This window comes from Phocoena phocoena, chromosome 4 (genome assembly GCF_963924675.1).
Source record: "Phocoena phocoena chromosome 4, mPhoPho1.1, whole genome shotgun sequence".
Taxonomy (NCBI): Eukaryota; Metazoa; Chordata; class Mammalia; order Artiodactyla; family Phocoenidae; genus Phocoena; species Phocoena phocoena.
In genome coordinates this window covers 114,480,874-114,499,790 of record NC_089222.1, presented here as the reverse complement: position 1 = coordinate 114,499,790, position 18,917 = coordinate 114,480,874, and the positions used below count along the sequence as shown (strand labels likewise).

The 18,917-nt window shown below is 39.2% G+C and overlaps 1 protein-coding gene across 1 annotated transcript in view; it reads right to left on the bottom strand.

Moving 5' to 3' along the window:
- ROBO1 (roundabout guidance receptor 1) overlaps positions 1–18,917 on the bottom strand; it is a 946,213-nt gene that overhangs the window by 17,365 nt on the left and 909,931 nt on the right. The window contains exons 25-28 of the mRNA XM_065876055.1: positions 17,481–17,622; positions 13,962–14,210; positions 3,047–3,453; positions 14–166 (exon numbers count right to left, since the gene is read on the bottom strand). Coding sequence (XP_065732127.1) covers positions 14–166; positions 3,047–3,453; positions 13,962–14,210; positions 17,481–17,622 — 951 coding nt within the window. The remainder of the gene's footprint in view (positions 1–13; positions 167–3,046; positions 3,454–13,961; positions 14,211–17,480; positions 17,623–18,917) is intronic.

Below are 18,917 nucleotides of genomic sequence, written 5' to 3'. Positions count from 1 at the left end.
TCAATGGACTTACCATCTGTGTAGGCTTCTCTGCGCAGATGTCCTGGCTGGTGTTTTTGTTTCTTGGCTGGTCTGGCCTTCTGTACTACCGCAGCACTCAGGTTGCTGTCTGTGGAAACAGGACTTGTGGGTCTAGGACACTGGGATGCATGAAAATGTCGGCGGCCTGAGGAAAAATATCAGAGCCAAACTCACCAATAAAGTTTAATTTAATTTAACACTAATAATCAAAATAAAACACTAAAACTATAAACATCCCTAATTTTAAAAAAAAAGCTTAAATAAACTATTCTAGTAAACAATAGGATTCTTCTTATTCTGCTTGAGCTATCCACTGGAAAAAATACCCTAAAAGCATTTTCAGGCTCTTTTTTTTAACCATGGTACCTTTATTCTGATACCTATTTATTAAAGAAAAGCATTTTGACTGTTGCATCTACCTTCACTAAAGTGTTATGATTAAACAAAAATGTTAATTAAATTTTTACATAATATATCCAATGTCTGTTGCTTTCTCAAAAGGAATAGCCAGGGCCCTTAAGAAATTCATATTCTAAGAATGAACAGTACAAAATACATCCCTTATTTTAATTAAATATGTTTGTGCTATTCTTTGAAGACAGATTCCTAGTATCTTAATACATTCTCAGGATTTTCTCTTAAGGTGGCCTGGAATTAAGCTAGCTCATGTATTCAGACCTGCCAAAAATTACTCACACCCCTTTTCTCTCCCAAGATATTTATTTGCTGGTTATGGATATTTAAAGTGACCCCCTCCAGAGACTTTTATATTTTTTGGTGATGGTATAGGTAGTTGTTTTCGGTTATTTGATTTTAGAGGGACAATATTCACAGGTGATAAATGAATCTGCTAATCAGACATGGTGCACTGCGGTGCTCTCCAATTCTCTGGCTTTTTCTTACAGAGACATATTACAACAGCACAAAATATTTAATCCATAATGGCAGTGGAGATCTATTGGCCCTACACTTGACCTTTGTTATTTTGGTTCCTTGAAATTCCAGAGATTCAAATCCAGAACTTTCTGTTGTACTACAAGAAACCTCAGAGAGACCTAGACAATATGTGTTTTGGCTATAAACAGAAGAAGCCACATATAGTAAAATCAACACATTTAAATGTGCTAACGGAAGCATATTAAGTAAAAGACATTAATGCAGCCAAGTGAGAAGCAATGTGATTGGATTATTCATTCATATTAACTTCAAGTCATATGATAAGTAGCATCCTTTCCTGAAAAGAACACTTTAATAAGCAGAGTCCAATGCCTGTTTAGTTCATTATAATTATGAACCGAACGAAAACCAGAAGAGCCACTAAATTACAGTACAATAAAATATTAAACCAAACTCTTTTTAGCTATGATGGAGACTATTACAATTAAAGTTACATATCCATGAAAAGAGAATTAGGGCTGAGACTGAACCCATTACTCATTCTATTGTGTAAGGCCATCTACTGCTCATAGACCCTAAGGCATAAGGTTGTTCGCAGATGCATTTTCAACATTATTTCTATGTCTTGTTGATTTAATGAACTGAAACACATGCTTAATGCAATCTGAAAGCAGTAGTTTGAGATGCTTAATTTCACTTATTTATTTTTTTTACAGAAGATTAAAAAATAAGGAGAAACAAAAGCTATATATAAAGTTAAATGTTATTTATTTATTAGGAACGATAGATATGTTTGCATACTTATTTTATTATACCCAGAAGCAACTGAGAGAAAAAGGAAATTTGGTTGAATATCATAAAGTATAGGGCTGGCTGAAATAAGTATGCATTCTATGATAATAGTTTGAGAGATATTAGACATTCTTTTTTCCTGCAACACATTCTTGATAAATAATATATAGGAAAAGAAAACTTTATGATGTGAGTTAGATTTTCTCTGAATATATTCTACACTGATAAGAAATAATGACCAATCCAATATCTGAAGAGAACATGGAAAACTACCAATGTGATAGTTATTAAACTAAGAAAAATAGAACAAAATAGCAATTATTGATTTGTTGTGATAGTCTTTCTCAGAAATAGCTCTCTTTTTGACCACATTATTTTTACTCTATTCATATTTTCTTGGTTACCAGAAATATATATACACTCAACATGTATATGAATGTATATATATACATATTCCATTATACAGAAATGAAAATCATGTGATAAATGTATGATTTAAATTAAAATTTTTTTCTTTCTCATACTATTTGCTTTCTAAACAGAGTTGGGAGTGGGAGATAAGTAAAAATGGGTTAAAACATAAGAATGGATATACAGTAATTAAAAACAGGCTACTGGCAATGAAAAGGGAAAATAGATGGAAAAAATACATAAGCGTTTGGATTAACTTGCTCTCCAAATTATTAGATTAACAATGTATACTTTAAGTATCGAACATACTTATGCTTGAAAATGTGTGTATAGTACAAACATCTTTATATCTTCTCAATTAAATGAGTGTTCTAATTGAGAGGACATGAAGAGAATAGGGGTTAAGGAGAAACAGCCCAGTTTCCAATGGTTGAGTGTCCCCTACGGACATTTATCTATTTCTCCTAGACACTTTCTAATTAAATAGGATGAGGGAACTACCTCAATGAATTTTATTTTGGTGACTTTTTACATCTTAAAAAAACCCATATAACACAAACCTCATTTAATTGACCATATACATTCCAAAAGAAATTGTACATATATTTGCTAAGACTATCTTAAAAATGAAGACTTTTCAGGTAGCTTCACTCACATTACATAGGATTTATTAAATAAAAATAAAATAGAAGATTTAAAAAGCCTGTTATGAAAAAGGGAATAAGCAAGCTACATCATCATCTTGGACCTTGGTTTCCTTAGGCAGCCAAAAAAAAAAAAAAGAGTAATAATAGTTGCATTTCATATAGGACATAAGATTATGGATCTCCATAATCAGCAATATACGATTATGGATCTCCAATCAGCAACTGACAAATGCACATCGAATTTTCTTTCCCAGCTTGGAGAAAAGCGGACGACTTACCAGCAGCATCCTGCATTTGGCGCCGTGCCACTTTCAGACCAGCGTACTCTGCTGCTGCTGCCACCGCCTGGGCAAAATCGGCATCGGTGAAAAAGGAGCCGTCAGAAGAACTAACACTGGAGCGTCCGCTGGAAATGTTGTCCTCCTCTGAGGCTGAGCCCCAGCCATTGATCATGGACCCAGTGACAGAGCTCTCCAGGTCCCCAACACTGGAGGCAGGGGTCTGCTCAAGCCCGCGTAACAAAAGCCTTCTGGTCTGCATCTTGGCTACTTCCATGTCGGCTTCGTCTTCTTCCTCTTCTGGAGCATCCGTATCCATATCTGAGACAAGGGGTCCTGAAATGTAGCCATAAGTATGGGGTGGGGAAATCGGCCGTGGAGGTGGAGGAGGGCTCACCGGCTGCCGTCTGCAGGAAAATGAATAAACAGGTATGGCTTAGCTCATTACTTAGGACAAAAAAGCATAAATTAACCAAGAAATTCACAAGTCTTTGCTTCCGTGGAGATAATTTGTTCAGGAAAAACAACGGTAAATCAGAGCATGTGTATGTTTTATTCTGAGTTGTAAGAAATTCACCTCAAAACCAGAGGTACTTTTTAAAAAATTTTTTTGCGGTACACGGGCCTCTCACTGTTGTGGCCTTTCTCGTTGCGGAGCACGGGCTCCGGACGCGCAGGCTCAGCGGCCATGGCTCACGGGCCCAGCCGCTCCGCGGCATGTGGGATCTTCCCGGACCGGGGCACGAACCCGTGTCCCCTGCATCGGCAGGCGGACTTTCAACCACTGCGCCACCAGGGAAGCCCCAGAGGTACTTTGAAGCATGCTGGGCTACCTTTTGAGTCAAGCTTAATAGAAATATACTCATCTATCTATAAGTCTCTTTACGTTTTATCTTTTGGATTACGTTCAGTTAAAACAGGGGTAAGTAATACCTATTTCAAAATTGACACCTATGTATTTGTCCTAAAGTGTATGGAATATTATTGACAGCTTATTATGACCAAAGACAGCAGACATCAGTCCTGAAACAGGCTGCTCCATAAACATATAAACATGTTCCTTTCCCTTTCCTTCATTGCCACTCCCACCATTGTAAGCAAATGGACTCATTCATTTTGACTATAGAGAGTAGAATTTTATAGGATTAAAAAATTATGCACTGAGCATATGACACAATTTCCTTTAGATTTTAGTCTATTAAAAAGGTCTAAGAGCCAAGAGCAGTTTTTCTCCAAATTACTTACTTATAAAGATTATTTGCAAGTATATTGCTTTTACCATTATTCCACCTGTTCAACAAAATGCTTACAGGTATTTTTCTTGATGCTCTGGAAGTTAAATGCCAAAGTTCAGGACAAAACAAAGCGGTATCCTACAATTTAAGTTCACAGTTACCAATAACTGGTTTCAACCATCTCGCCACAGATCTGGGGAACATCAGTGAAAAGCAGTCCTCCTACCCTCCAACACCATCACACACAGTGAATATAAGATGACTGAGAAGGTAGAGAGCTTTTGGACATTAGTGGAAAGCAAGGTTTGTGGAAATAAGCTATTCCCAAGGCTGGAGAATGCCAAGAGATTAACTCCTAATTAGGAAAGTGCCTGAAAAAAGGGACACATATAGTGATTTCCACTTGGAGGACTACTTAGTGATGTGCTCAACAGTCCCAGTGCTCTCTAAGCAAGGTTAAAAAGATGACATAAGGGGAATATCATTTGGAAGACTCATGACAACACCTCATCGAATTCTGTGCTTCTGAGAAGTAAAGAGGATAGATTCCAAATAAGCCTGCCGACCTGAGCACTAGTGTTGGAGGGTAAGTGACATTAGGAGCTAGTGTAATCTGGTGACCCTATGGCTTGGGAGGCTAGGAGAGATATGGCATGAATGCCACTCACTGGTAGTCCATCTGAAGATGTGGCTAAATTGTTCAAGGACTACAAATGCCTATCGATGCTGTCCAGGACTGAGTCCTTCATCAGTGGAGGAAGTTGGTGCCAGCCCCCTTCCCTCACCATTCTTGTGATACTCATAGAGCAAGATGAGACAGAACAGTCAGTCGGGCTAACCAAAGAGAAGACCGGATCCTCATCTACTTTGCTCTTTTTATGTGCCCTTTTCCTTGCCTTAGCGCTTGGGAGAATGCACTGGGAAGAGTGAGGAAGGAAGTGATTAAAAACAGAACACACCCATTACTCCATGCCACCATGGCCACAGGCATGTGCAATCTGCAAAAAATCTGGAAATGCATGATTATGGTTTTAAAATTAACAGGACCGGGTCTTAAATTAAAAGAAAGCAAACAAACAAAAAAAAAAAACCATATAGGATCTGGTCAAGATCTAACTTAGGGACCTGCTATAGAGAGGGAAACGGAAGTTCAATATAGCACAGTGGTTAGGGTGGCATGGCAGTTGTTCGAAGAAAAAAGTGTTGTGCTTTTTATCCCAATGAATTGAGACACTTCAATAAACATGTTTTATTAACACAAATGGAAAGCATTAAAAATGAATGATTACTAAAATACTACAGTTAACTAATTGATTGAGCACCTACTTTGCAGCTAAGTATTTTACAATGTTAACTCACTGAATTTTCTCAACAACTTTCCAGGGTACTTATTTTATTATTATCTTAACAGATGAGGAGATTGAAATTCAGAGGACATTGAAATTAAGGACCTTGCCAAAGTTCCCACAACTAGTATGTATCAAATTTAGAATTTAATCCCACATTCCATTTCCAAGGCCATGGTCTTTCCTCTAAGAATGGTGTTATTACACACATATATACACACATACACATATATATATATATACATATGTGATATATATACACATACACAGTTCTTCAGTATAATGTGTTATTTTTCATTTCTGGGTCGTTTCTAATGCACCTGTGTGTGGCACTAGAAGAAACATGAAGAATACGCCAAAGCTGAAGTTATTTAAGAGATTAAAATGGATAATTGTTTCAATATGGAGTGTGTTACACACACAGGATGAAAAACCTTTATTTAATTTGGATTGTTATAAAATACCATACTTAAAAGTCAATTTACAGTCTTTGTCAGCAGGCACACCCAAAATACAAGAAACTTCTTTTTTAAATACATGTAAGACTTTTTAGCACAAAGGGGACTATTTTGACCATCAGTGAAGGGATGTAAGACAGCCAACTTCACAATGAAAGGATGCTAGCATTGTTGTATTTGGATAATTCACATTCTGTGAAGCAGAAACATCTTCATGTTAAATGAGGGCTGGCTTTTAACTACTACCACCCTGTGCAAATGCTGAGGAAAGACAGAAACATTTATTCAAGCCATCTGTAAACAAGGCAAGCCCAGGGAACGTGTGATAAACCTGTACGGTTTGAAATATGTAATATACTCTATTTGAAAACAAAAAGCTATTTCAAGATGCTGCACTCAAGTGGGACTTGCCACAAATGAACCTCAACCCTCTCATTTTTTCCCCCTGAGGGGTTTCAATGTCTTCTGAAATAATGTACAACTACATGGCTGCTAATCACAACACTCTAGGCTCCTGCAAAAATGATGCCTTCATAAGCATGTTCAAGAGAAGAAGGGGAAAATTCCATTAATTTATGAAAGCAGGTATTTATATAGTTTACCACATAGCATTTACCAGGCAAAAGATGGAAGGGGGAAAATACATACCTTTGAGATTTTTTTTTTAAAACTCGTATAGTTTCAATACTTTGTATAATTAACCATTAACTAGTTTGTAAACAGACAAAATATTTAATTTTTCTTGGCCTTCTTTTCCTTCCAATTATATCATACTCAGTTCATCTACAGTAATAAAATATCTATAAATTTCCTGTTCCATACATAATATTTACTTTTACTTTTCAAGAGATTGTTTTCACTAAATATCAACTACAGTAAACTCAGTAGCACCAGACACTTTTGAAAACAGTATATGTAAATACATTTAATTTTATTATTTTCATAGTTATTGTCTGAAAAGAGAGAAGATTCCTATTATGCTGGTCATCTAGTTTATCTAGTTTTGGACAAAAAATGGAATATCTCAGAAGCTAATGAGAATGCCCAAACTGCAATATCCATAATAATGCAAGTATGAAATACTTATCTAGTTAAATATTGCAAAGTTATAATGGTTTTAGCTCAGTAATTTCTTATTCATATACATTACACTATTTATAATGCCCCTAATCAGTAAACATAAAAGTAAAAAACGGGGCTTCCCTGGTGGCGCAGCGGTTGAGAGTCCGCCTGACGATGCAGGGGACACGGGTTCATGCCCCGGTCCGGGAAGATCCCACATGCCATGGAGCAGCTGGGCCCGTGAGCCATGGCCGCTGAGCCTGCGCGTCCGGAGCCTGTCCTCCGTAACGGGAGAGGCCACAACAGTGAGAGGCCCGAATACCGCAAAAAAAACAAAAAAAGTAAAAAATGTATTCATTCTTTAAACTTTGACTGTGTACTAACTATGGTGAAGGAACTTTTAGGTTATGAGACCAAAGGGATCACAAGGACACGGCTTAGGGAATGGTTTACTGTTTATACTTTAAGACATGGAAGAATTCGATTTTAAGGCACTCATACTTAATAAAGCTAACTATGTATCAGTCCGTGGCAGACTGTATTTTGCAAAGACGTCCATAACAATATCTTCCATCCACAATGCTCTTCTGGGATGAGAACCTGCTATCCCCCCATCGAGAGAAGGAGTTTAGTTCTAAGTTCCTGAGTCTGGGTGGACCCTGTGACTGCTCTGACCACAGAATGTGGCAGAAGTGAGACTGTGCCAGTTCTGAGTGTAGCTCTTAACTGGCCTGGCAACTTCCTTTCCCTGCCACGTAAGAAGTGCCACTCCGCTGAGATCGCCATGTCATGAGAAGCCTGGGCTGTGGTGGAGAGCCCCTGGAGGATAAGACTCCGTAAGGAGCCAGAGAGAGGTCACGGAGCACTGAAACGTCAGGCATGTAAGTGAAGAAACTCACTTCAAAGTTGATCTCACAGCCCCAAAGACCAGAGGAAGCCACGTGGGTTGGCGATGAATCGCCCAGGTGAATCCTTTCAGAATTCCTGACTCATGGAATTGTGAGTAAAACAAAACGGTTTTAGGTGATTATGTTTTAGTGTAATTTGTAGGCAGCAATAGAAACAGGAACTTAGGGACTATGCTAGAAATTCAGCTAAATAAAATAGATATGTTCCTTGCCTGAAGGGACTTAGAGTCTAGCGGAGGAGACAATTAATTAAATACGCAATGGTAATGCAGTATTCACAAAGCTCCATGACAGAAGATATCTAGGGCACGGTGGGAACACATAGAATTGGCTTCAATCTCAGAGCTGGGACATCAGGGAAAGATTCTAATGAGAGCATCTGCCATTTAATCTTGGATCTAAAGGATATGTAAGTGTTAGCTCCAAAAAAAGAGAGGGGATAATGGTGTCCCAGGAAGATGAGAAGGCAAGTGGTGAGACCTCAAAGTGGTTGAGAGTGAGGCAGGAGATAGATGGGCCCCAGGCTGAGCGCCTGGAGTTTGTCCCCTGTGGACAGATATACCAAGATCAAGACAATAGCAGGAGGGAGGAGAAGCTGAGCCCTGCCCAGATGAGAGATAGAGACCACATATTCCTCATTCTCCAAGTCAAGGAGACCTTCCCGACTACACACACACAGAAAGGCTCCTTGAAGGACAAAAATGCAGGGGGGCGCCACCCCATAGTAAGCAATGTCAACCTACCCACAGGCCTCTTCGCTGGAATCCATCTTGGCTAAGAGATGCGCACGCACACATGGGAGGACCCTGAAATAAACCAAATACTGACTCAGAGCCAGGCAAAGCAAGATGATTGGCCAAAGGAAACCCGGAAGAAATGCCCCACGTAAGAGATTCAAACTACCACGAGGGTGCAACTCTCTCTCTGAGCCCGCCTGTGCGTGCCTATTCACACGTACTCTTTTTCCCTCTAACAAACATTTTACTTGTTTCACTACTTTCTGTCTCTTTGTGGAAATTTATTTGTCCCTGGCCTTGCCACTGGCCACTGGTCCCTGGTGGTCTTGTGGCTAGGATTCAGCGTTCTCTCTGCTGCGGCCTGACTTCAGTCTCTGGCCGGGGAACCAAAATCCTTCTTCAAGCCGCTGCAGGCTGAGGCCACCCAAGATCAAGAGCACTGGTCATTCCAGGAACTGGAAGAAACTTAGAGTAAAGGCAACAGGAACAGGGAGGAGGGGAGTGGCAATGGGTAGGCAAAGGAAGGCATGCAGCGGTCAGGTCACAAAGGGCCTTGATGGCTACATTAAGGAATCTTGCCTTTATTCTAAGGGAAACGAGAAGTCACTGAGAGATTTTAAGCAATGGAGAGACTTGATCAGTGTCGCATTTTAGGAAAATGCCTCTGTACAGTCTGCAGCAAGAAGATTAGATTGAAGAAAGGGCAAGGCTAAAGGCAACAAAGACCACTTATGGACCATTATACTAATACAGGCAAGAGAAAATGGCTGTAGGAAGTAGGGAAGTGCCTTTATGGCTGGAGATACATGTATTGCTCTGAGTGATATTCAAGCAGTAAAAATCTGCAGGAACAGGTACTTGGATATAAGGGTCTGATTCTCTAGAATGAAATCTGTAGAGAAATACCTGCCTATCTTTAACGAGCGCGTCATGAGGGGAGTGGCAGGATGATGAGAAACAGAAGTCATCTACTGATGGGGTAGGCATCCAAATAGGTTAAAGGTTTGAGAAGAGGCTTGACTCAAAGACTTAGAAATGGAAATTACAGCATTATATATAGTATCAAAAAGGTGGACATGACTTAAATGCCCAATATTAAGGAACTGTTTAAATAAATTACAGTATACATTTGTTTAACGTGAGTATCTGAACTGTAGTTGGCATGGAAAAAAATACCTTATAAAATTATATTGGCATATCACAAATTCAAAGCAGTGTTAAGTACATGTAGAGATGAAGAACGGAAAAGGTCTTTACTGGGTTCTTAATGGTGACAATTTCTGACAACACAGATCATTGGTACTTTTGTATTTTCATTTTGTTTGTATGTATTTTCAAAAATTTCTATGGTAAACGTGTAGAATATACCTTCAGCATAAAAGAGCAGTAATAGTTTTTTGTTTAATGGCCTTTCATCTACTTCATATTAGTGTCCAGTGTTATTAATATTGTACCTTCATAGACTGAAAGTCATACCGTTTAAAAAAAGGCTGAATGTAATCAAAGAGGATTTTGAGGGCAGATACCCAATGCATTTCCCAATTATACCTGTTCACTTTGAGTTCGCCCCCGCCAAAACAGCAGGGAGTCAGTCAACTCCTCTAGTATCAGATTCCATTCATCAGATACTTACTGAAGAAGGCTTTGTGGAACTCAATGACGTGAGTAGGACTTGAGCTCTGCTCTCAAAGAGCTTTTAATTTAAATAGGGAAACAGATGCGAACAGCCAATGCTAATGCAACATGAAGACCTGATTAGTGTGGTAGCAGAGCTGTGAACAGACCACTGTAAAGAGTAAAGAGAAAGATCAGTTGATTTTTGCCAGGCAACGAGAAGAAAGTTGCACAAGTGGTGCATTTGAACAGGACTTGGAAAGATGAGAAGTGTTCACCAGGCAATCAAAGAAACAGTGTGTGCCAAGACGCATGTGCTTAGTGAGGGCGCTAAGGATTTGGGGGATAGTCGTGAAAGGCAAGAGCGGCCTGCCCCTCCTGCTAGCCCTCCGTGGGCCGGAGAGTGGCATTGCTGACAGGCTGTCGGTGAGTTTAAGACAACAGGGAATTTCAAACAGACTAATTAGAAAAGAGGGTGTGTGGAGGGGTTGGGAGGGAAGAGGTAAGTAAAGGAAAAAGGATTGTAAAAGGCTTTGAATACTGGGCTAACCAGTAAGAGCTGACTCTGAATGGGGAGTAACATTACCAGACTGGGGGGTAAAGTAAGATAATGTGGAGAGTGGACACAAAAGGGGAGAGAGAAGAAAAGTGGTGGTCAGGTCAAGGATGTAGCAATATTTCAAGAGACAGGGACTGAGGGCCTGCCCTGGGATTCTAGGAATGGAAACATAGGAACAAAATCAAGAGATATTTTGGAGTTAGAAAAGAAGGGGCTTGGTGAATAACTTACTTTGGGGAATGGTAGGAAGATAACAGAAGAAATCAAACTATAAGATAATTACACTGATTTCAAAATCACAATTTTTTGTGATATTTTTGCCTATTTCCTTGGCTCTTTTATTTTTAATATGTTGGTCAAATAAATAAGGATTAATGATTCTAAACAAGATAGCCAATAAAGGAGGAAAAGGAACAAGTTTGAAAGGTCAAGTGCAAAGAAAAAGAATTTGATTTCAGACATGTGTAGTCTGAGATGTCCAAGTGAAAATATCATGGTAGTGCTCAAGGAAAAGGGCTGGGCTGGCGAAATCAATGCGAAAATCAATATAAGTAATACTTGAACCAAGTGTAAGGATGACAGCATAAGGGTGAGGACAGTAGGGAACTAATATTTGTTGAATACTTACCCTGCTTTAGATACTTTATATACATGATTTCATTTAGTTCTCACAAGAAATCAGAAAATTGTTATCACTGCAGAAAGCGTAAGTGTAATAAAGACAGAGAAGCCTTTAGACTGACGATTAAGAGGTTACCTTCCGAAGCCTGATGGAAGCAAAATGGTATAAGCCAGCATACAGGGGGCTGAGGTGTGAAAAAGAATTAGGAAGGTAGAAGTGATTAAAGAATCCTACAGGGCTTCCCTGGTGGCACAGTGGTTGGGAGTCCGCCTGCCGATGCAGGGGACACGGGTTCATGCCCCGGTCCGGGAAGATCCCACATGCCGCGGAGCAGCTGGGCCCGTGAGCCATGGCCACTGGGCCTGCGCGTCCGGAGCCTGTGCTCCGCGACGGGAGAGGCCCGCATACCGCACAAAAAAAAGGGGAGGCTAAGAAAAGTTTAAAAAGTAGTAAGGTATATACACTACTATGTGTAAAATAGATAGCTAGTGGGAACATGCTATAAAGCACAGGAAGCTCAGCTCGGGGCTGTGATGACCTAGATGGGTGGGATAGGGGATGGAGTGGGAGGGAGGTCCAAGAGGGAGCAGGTATAGGTATACATATAGCTGATTCACTGCATTGTACAGCAGAAACTAACACAACACTGTAAAGCAATTATACTCCAATAAAAAAAAAAATGCAGTAGGGTTAACAGTGAAGAAAAAGGATTGAAGAGAAAGAGGCTGAAAAGTCAAGATAGATAAGCTGCTTTTTGATCGTGATCGAGAAAGGTGAAGAGGATGACATAAGGAACACAAAAGAAGAGCTGGCCAGGAAGAAGATACTGGGTGTACCACTTGTAACACAGAGGAGGATGGTGAGGAAATAGGTAATTTGAAAGAATGAGAAAAGAATGTTGAGGTATTTCAGAGCTAACAGCCTCTATTAGCGTCTCATTTTCTCCGAATAAGAGTGGCAGAGATGCTTGTCACCTTAATAGGGAAAAGAGATGCCTTATTTATTCTCAATCTTCATGAAGTTCCATGGGTTAATAATACTAAAGTTAAATGTCTGGCAATCCAACTTCCCCCTTGTCACACAGAAGAAAATTTAACTGCTTCCTTCATTTTAGAGAGTATATGAGTTAAATTTGGCAAAAACCTCTTACTCGTAGAATAGTTAATAAACACTGCAAATTCTATTTTAACCTACAGAATTCAAGCAGCATAAACCAGAATTTGTTATTCATTCAAGAATATTGAAGGAGATCTTCTGGGGCAAATAATATACTCAGTTTCAAATGATATTAGGAATACAGAGAGTAATATATATGTAATGTGTCAAGGGCAATAAAATAGCACAAACAAGATCATCAGTAGTGAGAGAAGTGCTGACATGATGCAGCAATAGCTTTTATGTGGTAGAAATGCCAAGTGAAGGATTTGTGCAAAACAAAAATGTACTCGTTAGCAATGCTGAACATATAGGTTAAAGAAAGTCTAAGAAACACACACGCACACACACACACAAACACACACTACTAAGTAGCTTGGACAAAAGGACTGCAACCTAACATTCAATCAAAATAAAGGTACCTGAGTCAACACAAAATGAATACACCAAATTCATGCTTCTGTAACATTACAGCTATGAAAAAACAAATCATTCTGCAGACCTAATTTTAAAAGACAGGAGAGGGACTTCCCTGGTGGTCCAGCGGTAAAGAATCCGCCTTCCAATGCAGGGGATGAGGGCTCGGATCCCTGGTCGGGGAACTAAGATCCCACATGCCTCGGGGCAACTAAGCCTGTGCGCCACAACTACTGAGCTCGTGCGTCTCAACTAGAGAGCCTGCGTGCCGCAAACTACAGAGCCCACGTGCCCTGGAGCCCACGCGCCACAACTAGAGAAGAGAAAACCCGCACATCACAACTAGAGGGAAGCCTGCGTGCTGCAAGGAAGACCCTACGCAGCCAAAAAAAAAAGTTATTAAAAACAAAAAATAAAAGGAGAAAAATCTATTCTTCACAGACTAAAGAAGTGACATGCCCATGCATAAAGAAAACTAAAATTACCCATCATCAATAAAATGTTACAAGATTAGCAACCCATATATTTACTACATGATCTCCACCTGTTTATGAATGCAATTATCATAAGTGGGTGAGAATTAAGGCACATTATTTTATGGTTGCAAGTTCACTGGGATCAATTAATCTAATGTTCTGATCAACAATATTACTTGATATGCTAATTACCAAGGCATACTGTGTGATGATACTGGAAAAAAGCCCCATGTGACCTGAAAATTACTTCATGTAATAGCGTTCTGTAAATGCCACTTAGGAGTGGAAATTATCTGATTTGTCAGTAAAGACTGGTAACAACGTACCTCCTGTCGGGTTGGTGCTGCATGTGGCCGATCTCCTCCGGACAATCCTGTAACATGGGCTGGAGTTCTTCCTGTGGAGAGGGGGTCAGAGTGGCAGTGGACTGATGGCTGTAAGACACAGCAGCTGGAGAAGAAGCAGCTCCCCGCACAGGAGGAGTGGGGCCTCGTTCATCTTCCTCCTCTTCTAGTTCACCTTGTTGCAAATACATCCTGGCTGGTGGCACGGGACATGGCATTTCTTGGTCATAGCTAAAACAAATTATAAGGACGCTTAGATTGATTTCAGGTTATTCAAATAAACTATTTGTACAGTTAGTGAAATATCAACTTTGGATTGCTTTTGAAATCTGAATCTTCTGGCCACGTTAAGAAGGTATTGTTTAAAAAAAATAGTTCACTGTCATAAATGTGTGTGAATTGTTATATATAACATTTTTTTCTCTGAGGGATTACAATTTAATTGGCTCATTACAGGCTCTGAGAAGTCATGCAATAAAGAAATCTATTTAACATAGTTTAATTTAGTAAACCCCAAAAGTGTTTGATATATTCTATCCCTCCAACTCAACATGCTCTCTAAAGGATGACTCAAGGACGGTCCTGCAAATAATCCAAAGATGATATGCTAACCTCTGTGAAAAATTACTCTTGAAAATCCCTTCAGAGGGAGGTACATTGGAGATCAAGCTATTAGTCCAATATAACCCACTTTTCCTCTAAAATTATAATAGATCACTATTTCTTCAGTTGAGCACAAAATAAAGTACATGGCTTGCATTTAGGATGCTGAATAAAAAACACAATAAATAAAATAATCAATAAACAATAAAATGTCCCTTCTACTCCTCTGCTAGAGCTATGTGGAAGCTCTAAATGGATCTGGGGAACATTCATGACTTTCTCTTTTACCTCAGGGCATATGGTTATTAATTAGAATGGAAGTAACTTAATGCATTATATAAACTGTGTTCATGTTACCCCTCTCTCTTGTTCATTCTCCACCACCTGCCTTGTTTACCAGAACTCAGGAAAGTTGATGCTCATATAACATGATTTCTTTGTATCTTCTTTTACTGAACTAATCCTACCATATTCCTCTTGGACACTTTTTCCTGTGTTTCCTAGGTATCTTGTATTCATCCTGACATTTCTCTCTCTCTTCTACCTCAAACTGTTCCCCAGTTCATTTCTATTCTACTTCTAAAAAAATCTCTAAAATCTACTCCTTCTTCTCCATCCTCACATTGCTTCCAAAATTACTTTATTATAATATGCATCACTCTCTGGTTATTCACCTGCTTTAAAGTAATAAATGGCTCTTTAATTGCCTAGAGGATAAAATACGAGGACCTAAACAAGGCATTCAAGTACCTGTATAATCTGGCTTACACTTGCCTTCCCAGTTTAAATGGCTCTTTAATTGCCTAGAGGATAAAGTACGAGGACCTAAACAAGGCATTCAAGTACCTGTATAATCTGGTTTACACTTGCCTTCCCAGCTTCCTCTCACTCTCTACCATGTGTTTCATATTAGTTCTCATGTTAGTCCACATCCCTCTGTGGTCTCAATGTCCAAAAAACCCCTCCTCTTGATTGAGAAACTTCTCACTCGTTAAGCTCAAAAACAAAAGCAGTGGACTTCCCTGGTGGCGCAGTGGTTGAGAGTCCGCCTGCCGATGTAGGGGACACGGGTTCGTGTCCCGGACCGGGAAGATCCCACATGCCGCGGAGCGGCTGTGCCTGTGAGCCATGGCCACTGAGCCTGCGCGTCCGGAGTCTGTGCTCCGCAACGAGAGAGGCCACAGCAGTGAGAGGCCCGCGTACCGCAAAAAAAACAAAACAAAAAACAAAAACAAATAAACAAAAAAAGCAGCAAATCAGGAAAGCTTCATTCTTCCCAGAATCAGCCTTTCTTTTTTGGGCACAGTTGCATCCCTTGTATTTTTTTTTGTTAAACTATATTGACTTATTTCATTTTATTCCTATTTTTGGTGGACTAAAATAGTAATGAATATTGTTAATATAGCCCAGTAAATGAATTTTTAAAAATATAGCCAATCCTGGTTATTTGCACATTCCATATTTGCAGATTCACCTACTTGCTAAAAAAAGTTTGTAACCCAAAGTCAATACCCATAGCGCTTTTGTGGTCATTCATGGACATGTGCAGAGAAGCAAAAAATTTGAGTCACCTGATGCATACATTCCTAGCTGAGGTCAAACAAGACAACACTCCACCTTCTTGTTTCAGCTCCTTTTTATGGCCTATAGTGCCATGTTGTTCACTCTCTCTCATTTTTTTTTTCTTTTTTTTTGCTTTATATTGGTGAGTTCCCTGTTTAAAATGACCCCCAAGTGTAGTGCTTTAGGGATGTCTAAGGTTCCCAAGGGCAAGAAGGTTGTGATGTGCGTTAATGGAGAAAATATGTGTATTAGATAAGCCTTGTTCAAGAATGACTTACAGTGACGTTGGCTGTGAATTCAATGCTAATGAATCAACAGTACATAGTAAATAGGGTGTCTTTAAACAAAAACACACATAAAACAAGGTTATGTATGGATGGACTGACAAAAATGTTGTGACCAGAGGCTTGCAGGAACCTAACCCTGCACTTCTCCTAGGAGCAATGGTACAGTACTCACTAATTCAGTGACTGGAAAATTAAAGTACAGAGACTTTGTTTCCTGGCATAGCTGGAACTGCAAAACTGTGTTTTGTTTTGTTTTGTTTTGTTGTGGAGAATGAAAGAACAATGTCTTCATTTCTATAATAGTCATTAGAAAGACTGTATTTTCAGGTCGATTTGTATTTTTTGTGTGAATTCTCCACTGATCACACTAGTGAAGCTGCTGTTTTGTTTGGCTGGGCGGGACCATGTCCAGTTCTACAGAATCTGGAGTGAGGAGGAAGCACGCTAACTTCCTAATTGCTGTCGTGTGGATTATTTACACTTGTAAAATCCTTGAGAGAGACAATTCAGTAAGTTTAAATTTCTACAGTTTTCAGCAGAATGTGATAATATCTAAGAACAAACAGTTTTCAGGATACTGTGGCTGTGGTATAAATTATTTTATGAAAGTTTAGAGATGTGCAACAGAAGTTCTGATATTTGAAAAATACAAAATCATATACAGAGAGTGATATATATGTGATCTCACATAAATTCATATATATTCATGATCATATATGTAAACTGTGTGTATACGATGTAAAATATTTGTAAATATAAATATGTAAACTATGTGTGTGTATAGATGTAAGTGTGTGTGTGTATTCGACTCACGACTCTTAGTCCCAAAAGAAGCTTCCAAGATGCAAATTCCTTTTTTTGGCAACACTGAGGAGGGTTTTTAAGTTGTGCTGAGCTATCAGTAGCTCAGAGACAAATGTTTTATTCAGAGACAGATGTTCATGGACCCTAGGAGTCAGTCTCCCTTGGTGATTGAGTTTAACACTTACTTAACATGGTTTAAGGAATCATATTATTCCACTTACCTCTGTCCTAAAATCCCTCTTACCTTTCATCTACGGAAATACTGTACTCTTCACTAGCGCTCTGAGGTGGATGCACCGGGGGAGGAGGAAGCAGGTCTGCCCAGTTCATGCCACCTTGTTTTGGTACCTTGGGTGTCCGTGCCCCTTTCTTGTGCCCTTGACTCCCTTGAAAAGAAATAAAATGCAAGTATTTTACTTCTGGACTTTAAATCTTTTCTATTATCCACAGGTTAATTATTTTCTGTAAATATGACCTTATGATTCATATAGAGAGAGAGATAAACACACTCTTCTTCATTAATTTTAAACAGCACTTTGTACGATAGAAGACGCAGAATATTGCCAAGTTTAACTGCAAAATAAATAGGGAAAAAGCAATAAAATCATAAATGAATTTTACAAGTCATATCATTAATAGTGATCTTCTTGCAGCAATTAATTGCATTATGGATTATCATCTAAAACAAATGAGCTGAAGACATATTTTCTGAATTGCCTTTCTATTGTTTAATTGCTGGAACCTAAAATACAATGTGATACAGATGCGATCTATTACATTTCCACTGTTGCATTAAATCACTGAGTATATATAATTTGTACTTGTCCATTGAAGTGTTTTAGGCACAATGAAATTACTCGTTTTTGTCAGAAAGGCAGGTGCAGGTGAAAGTAATTGCTGGAAGAACTAATATATCTAACAACAAAAGAAGCAGAAAAATGATTTTTAAAAAGGAACAGAAATGGGGCTTCCCTGGTGGTGCAGCGGTTGAGAGTCCGCCTGCCGATGCAGGGGAAACGGGTTCGTGCCCCGGTCCGGGAGGATCCCACATGCCGCAGAGCGGCTGGGCCCGTGAGCCATGGCTGCTGAGCCTGCGCGTCCGGAGCCTGTGCTCCGCAACAGGAGAGGCCACAACAGGGAGAGGCCCGCGTACCGCAAAAAAAAAAAAAGGAACAGAAATGTTTTTAGCCACTGTTTCTATAAAATTATGGCTTAGAGTGAAATAATGTTGCTTGAACATTCTTAGAAATTCAGAATAGCTCAATTATTCAAGTTACCCAATGTTCTGATATTAGATTTGGCATATTCTTTAAACACAGGTAGCTGCACATTTTGGTATATTCATTCTAAAATAATTTTAGGTCAAAAGATATTTGGGGATAAAATGGTCTTTATCCTCCTCCTCCAATATGATACATTTTAGATTCTTAGGTAAATTATAGACAATGAGTCTGTAATTATTTTTCTCATATGATCCCTTAAATTCAGTGAATTGTCTTGATCTTTTTTTTTAAACCTTTCTGAAACAGTTCCAAGTTACATGGTACATGAAACCAAGTCTGAGTATATTCAATGAGTCTTATTTTTTTAAAGTCACTTGGAAATTTTCTAATGGCAGTGTTTGTTAAGCCAGATGTTCTTGCACTGGTATGTTACTGCACCAAGTGTGGGCTGAGGGACA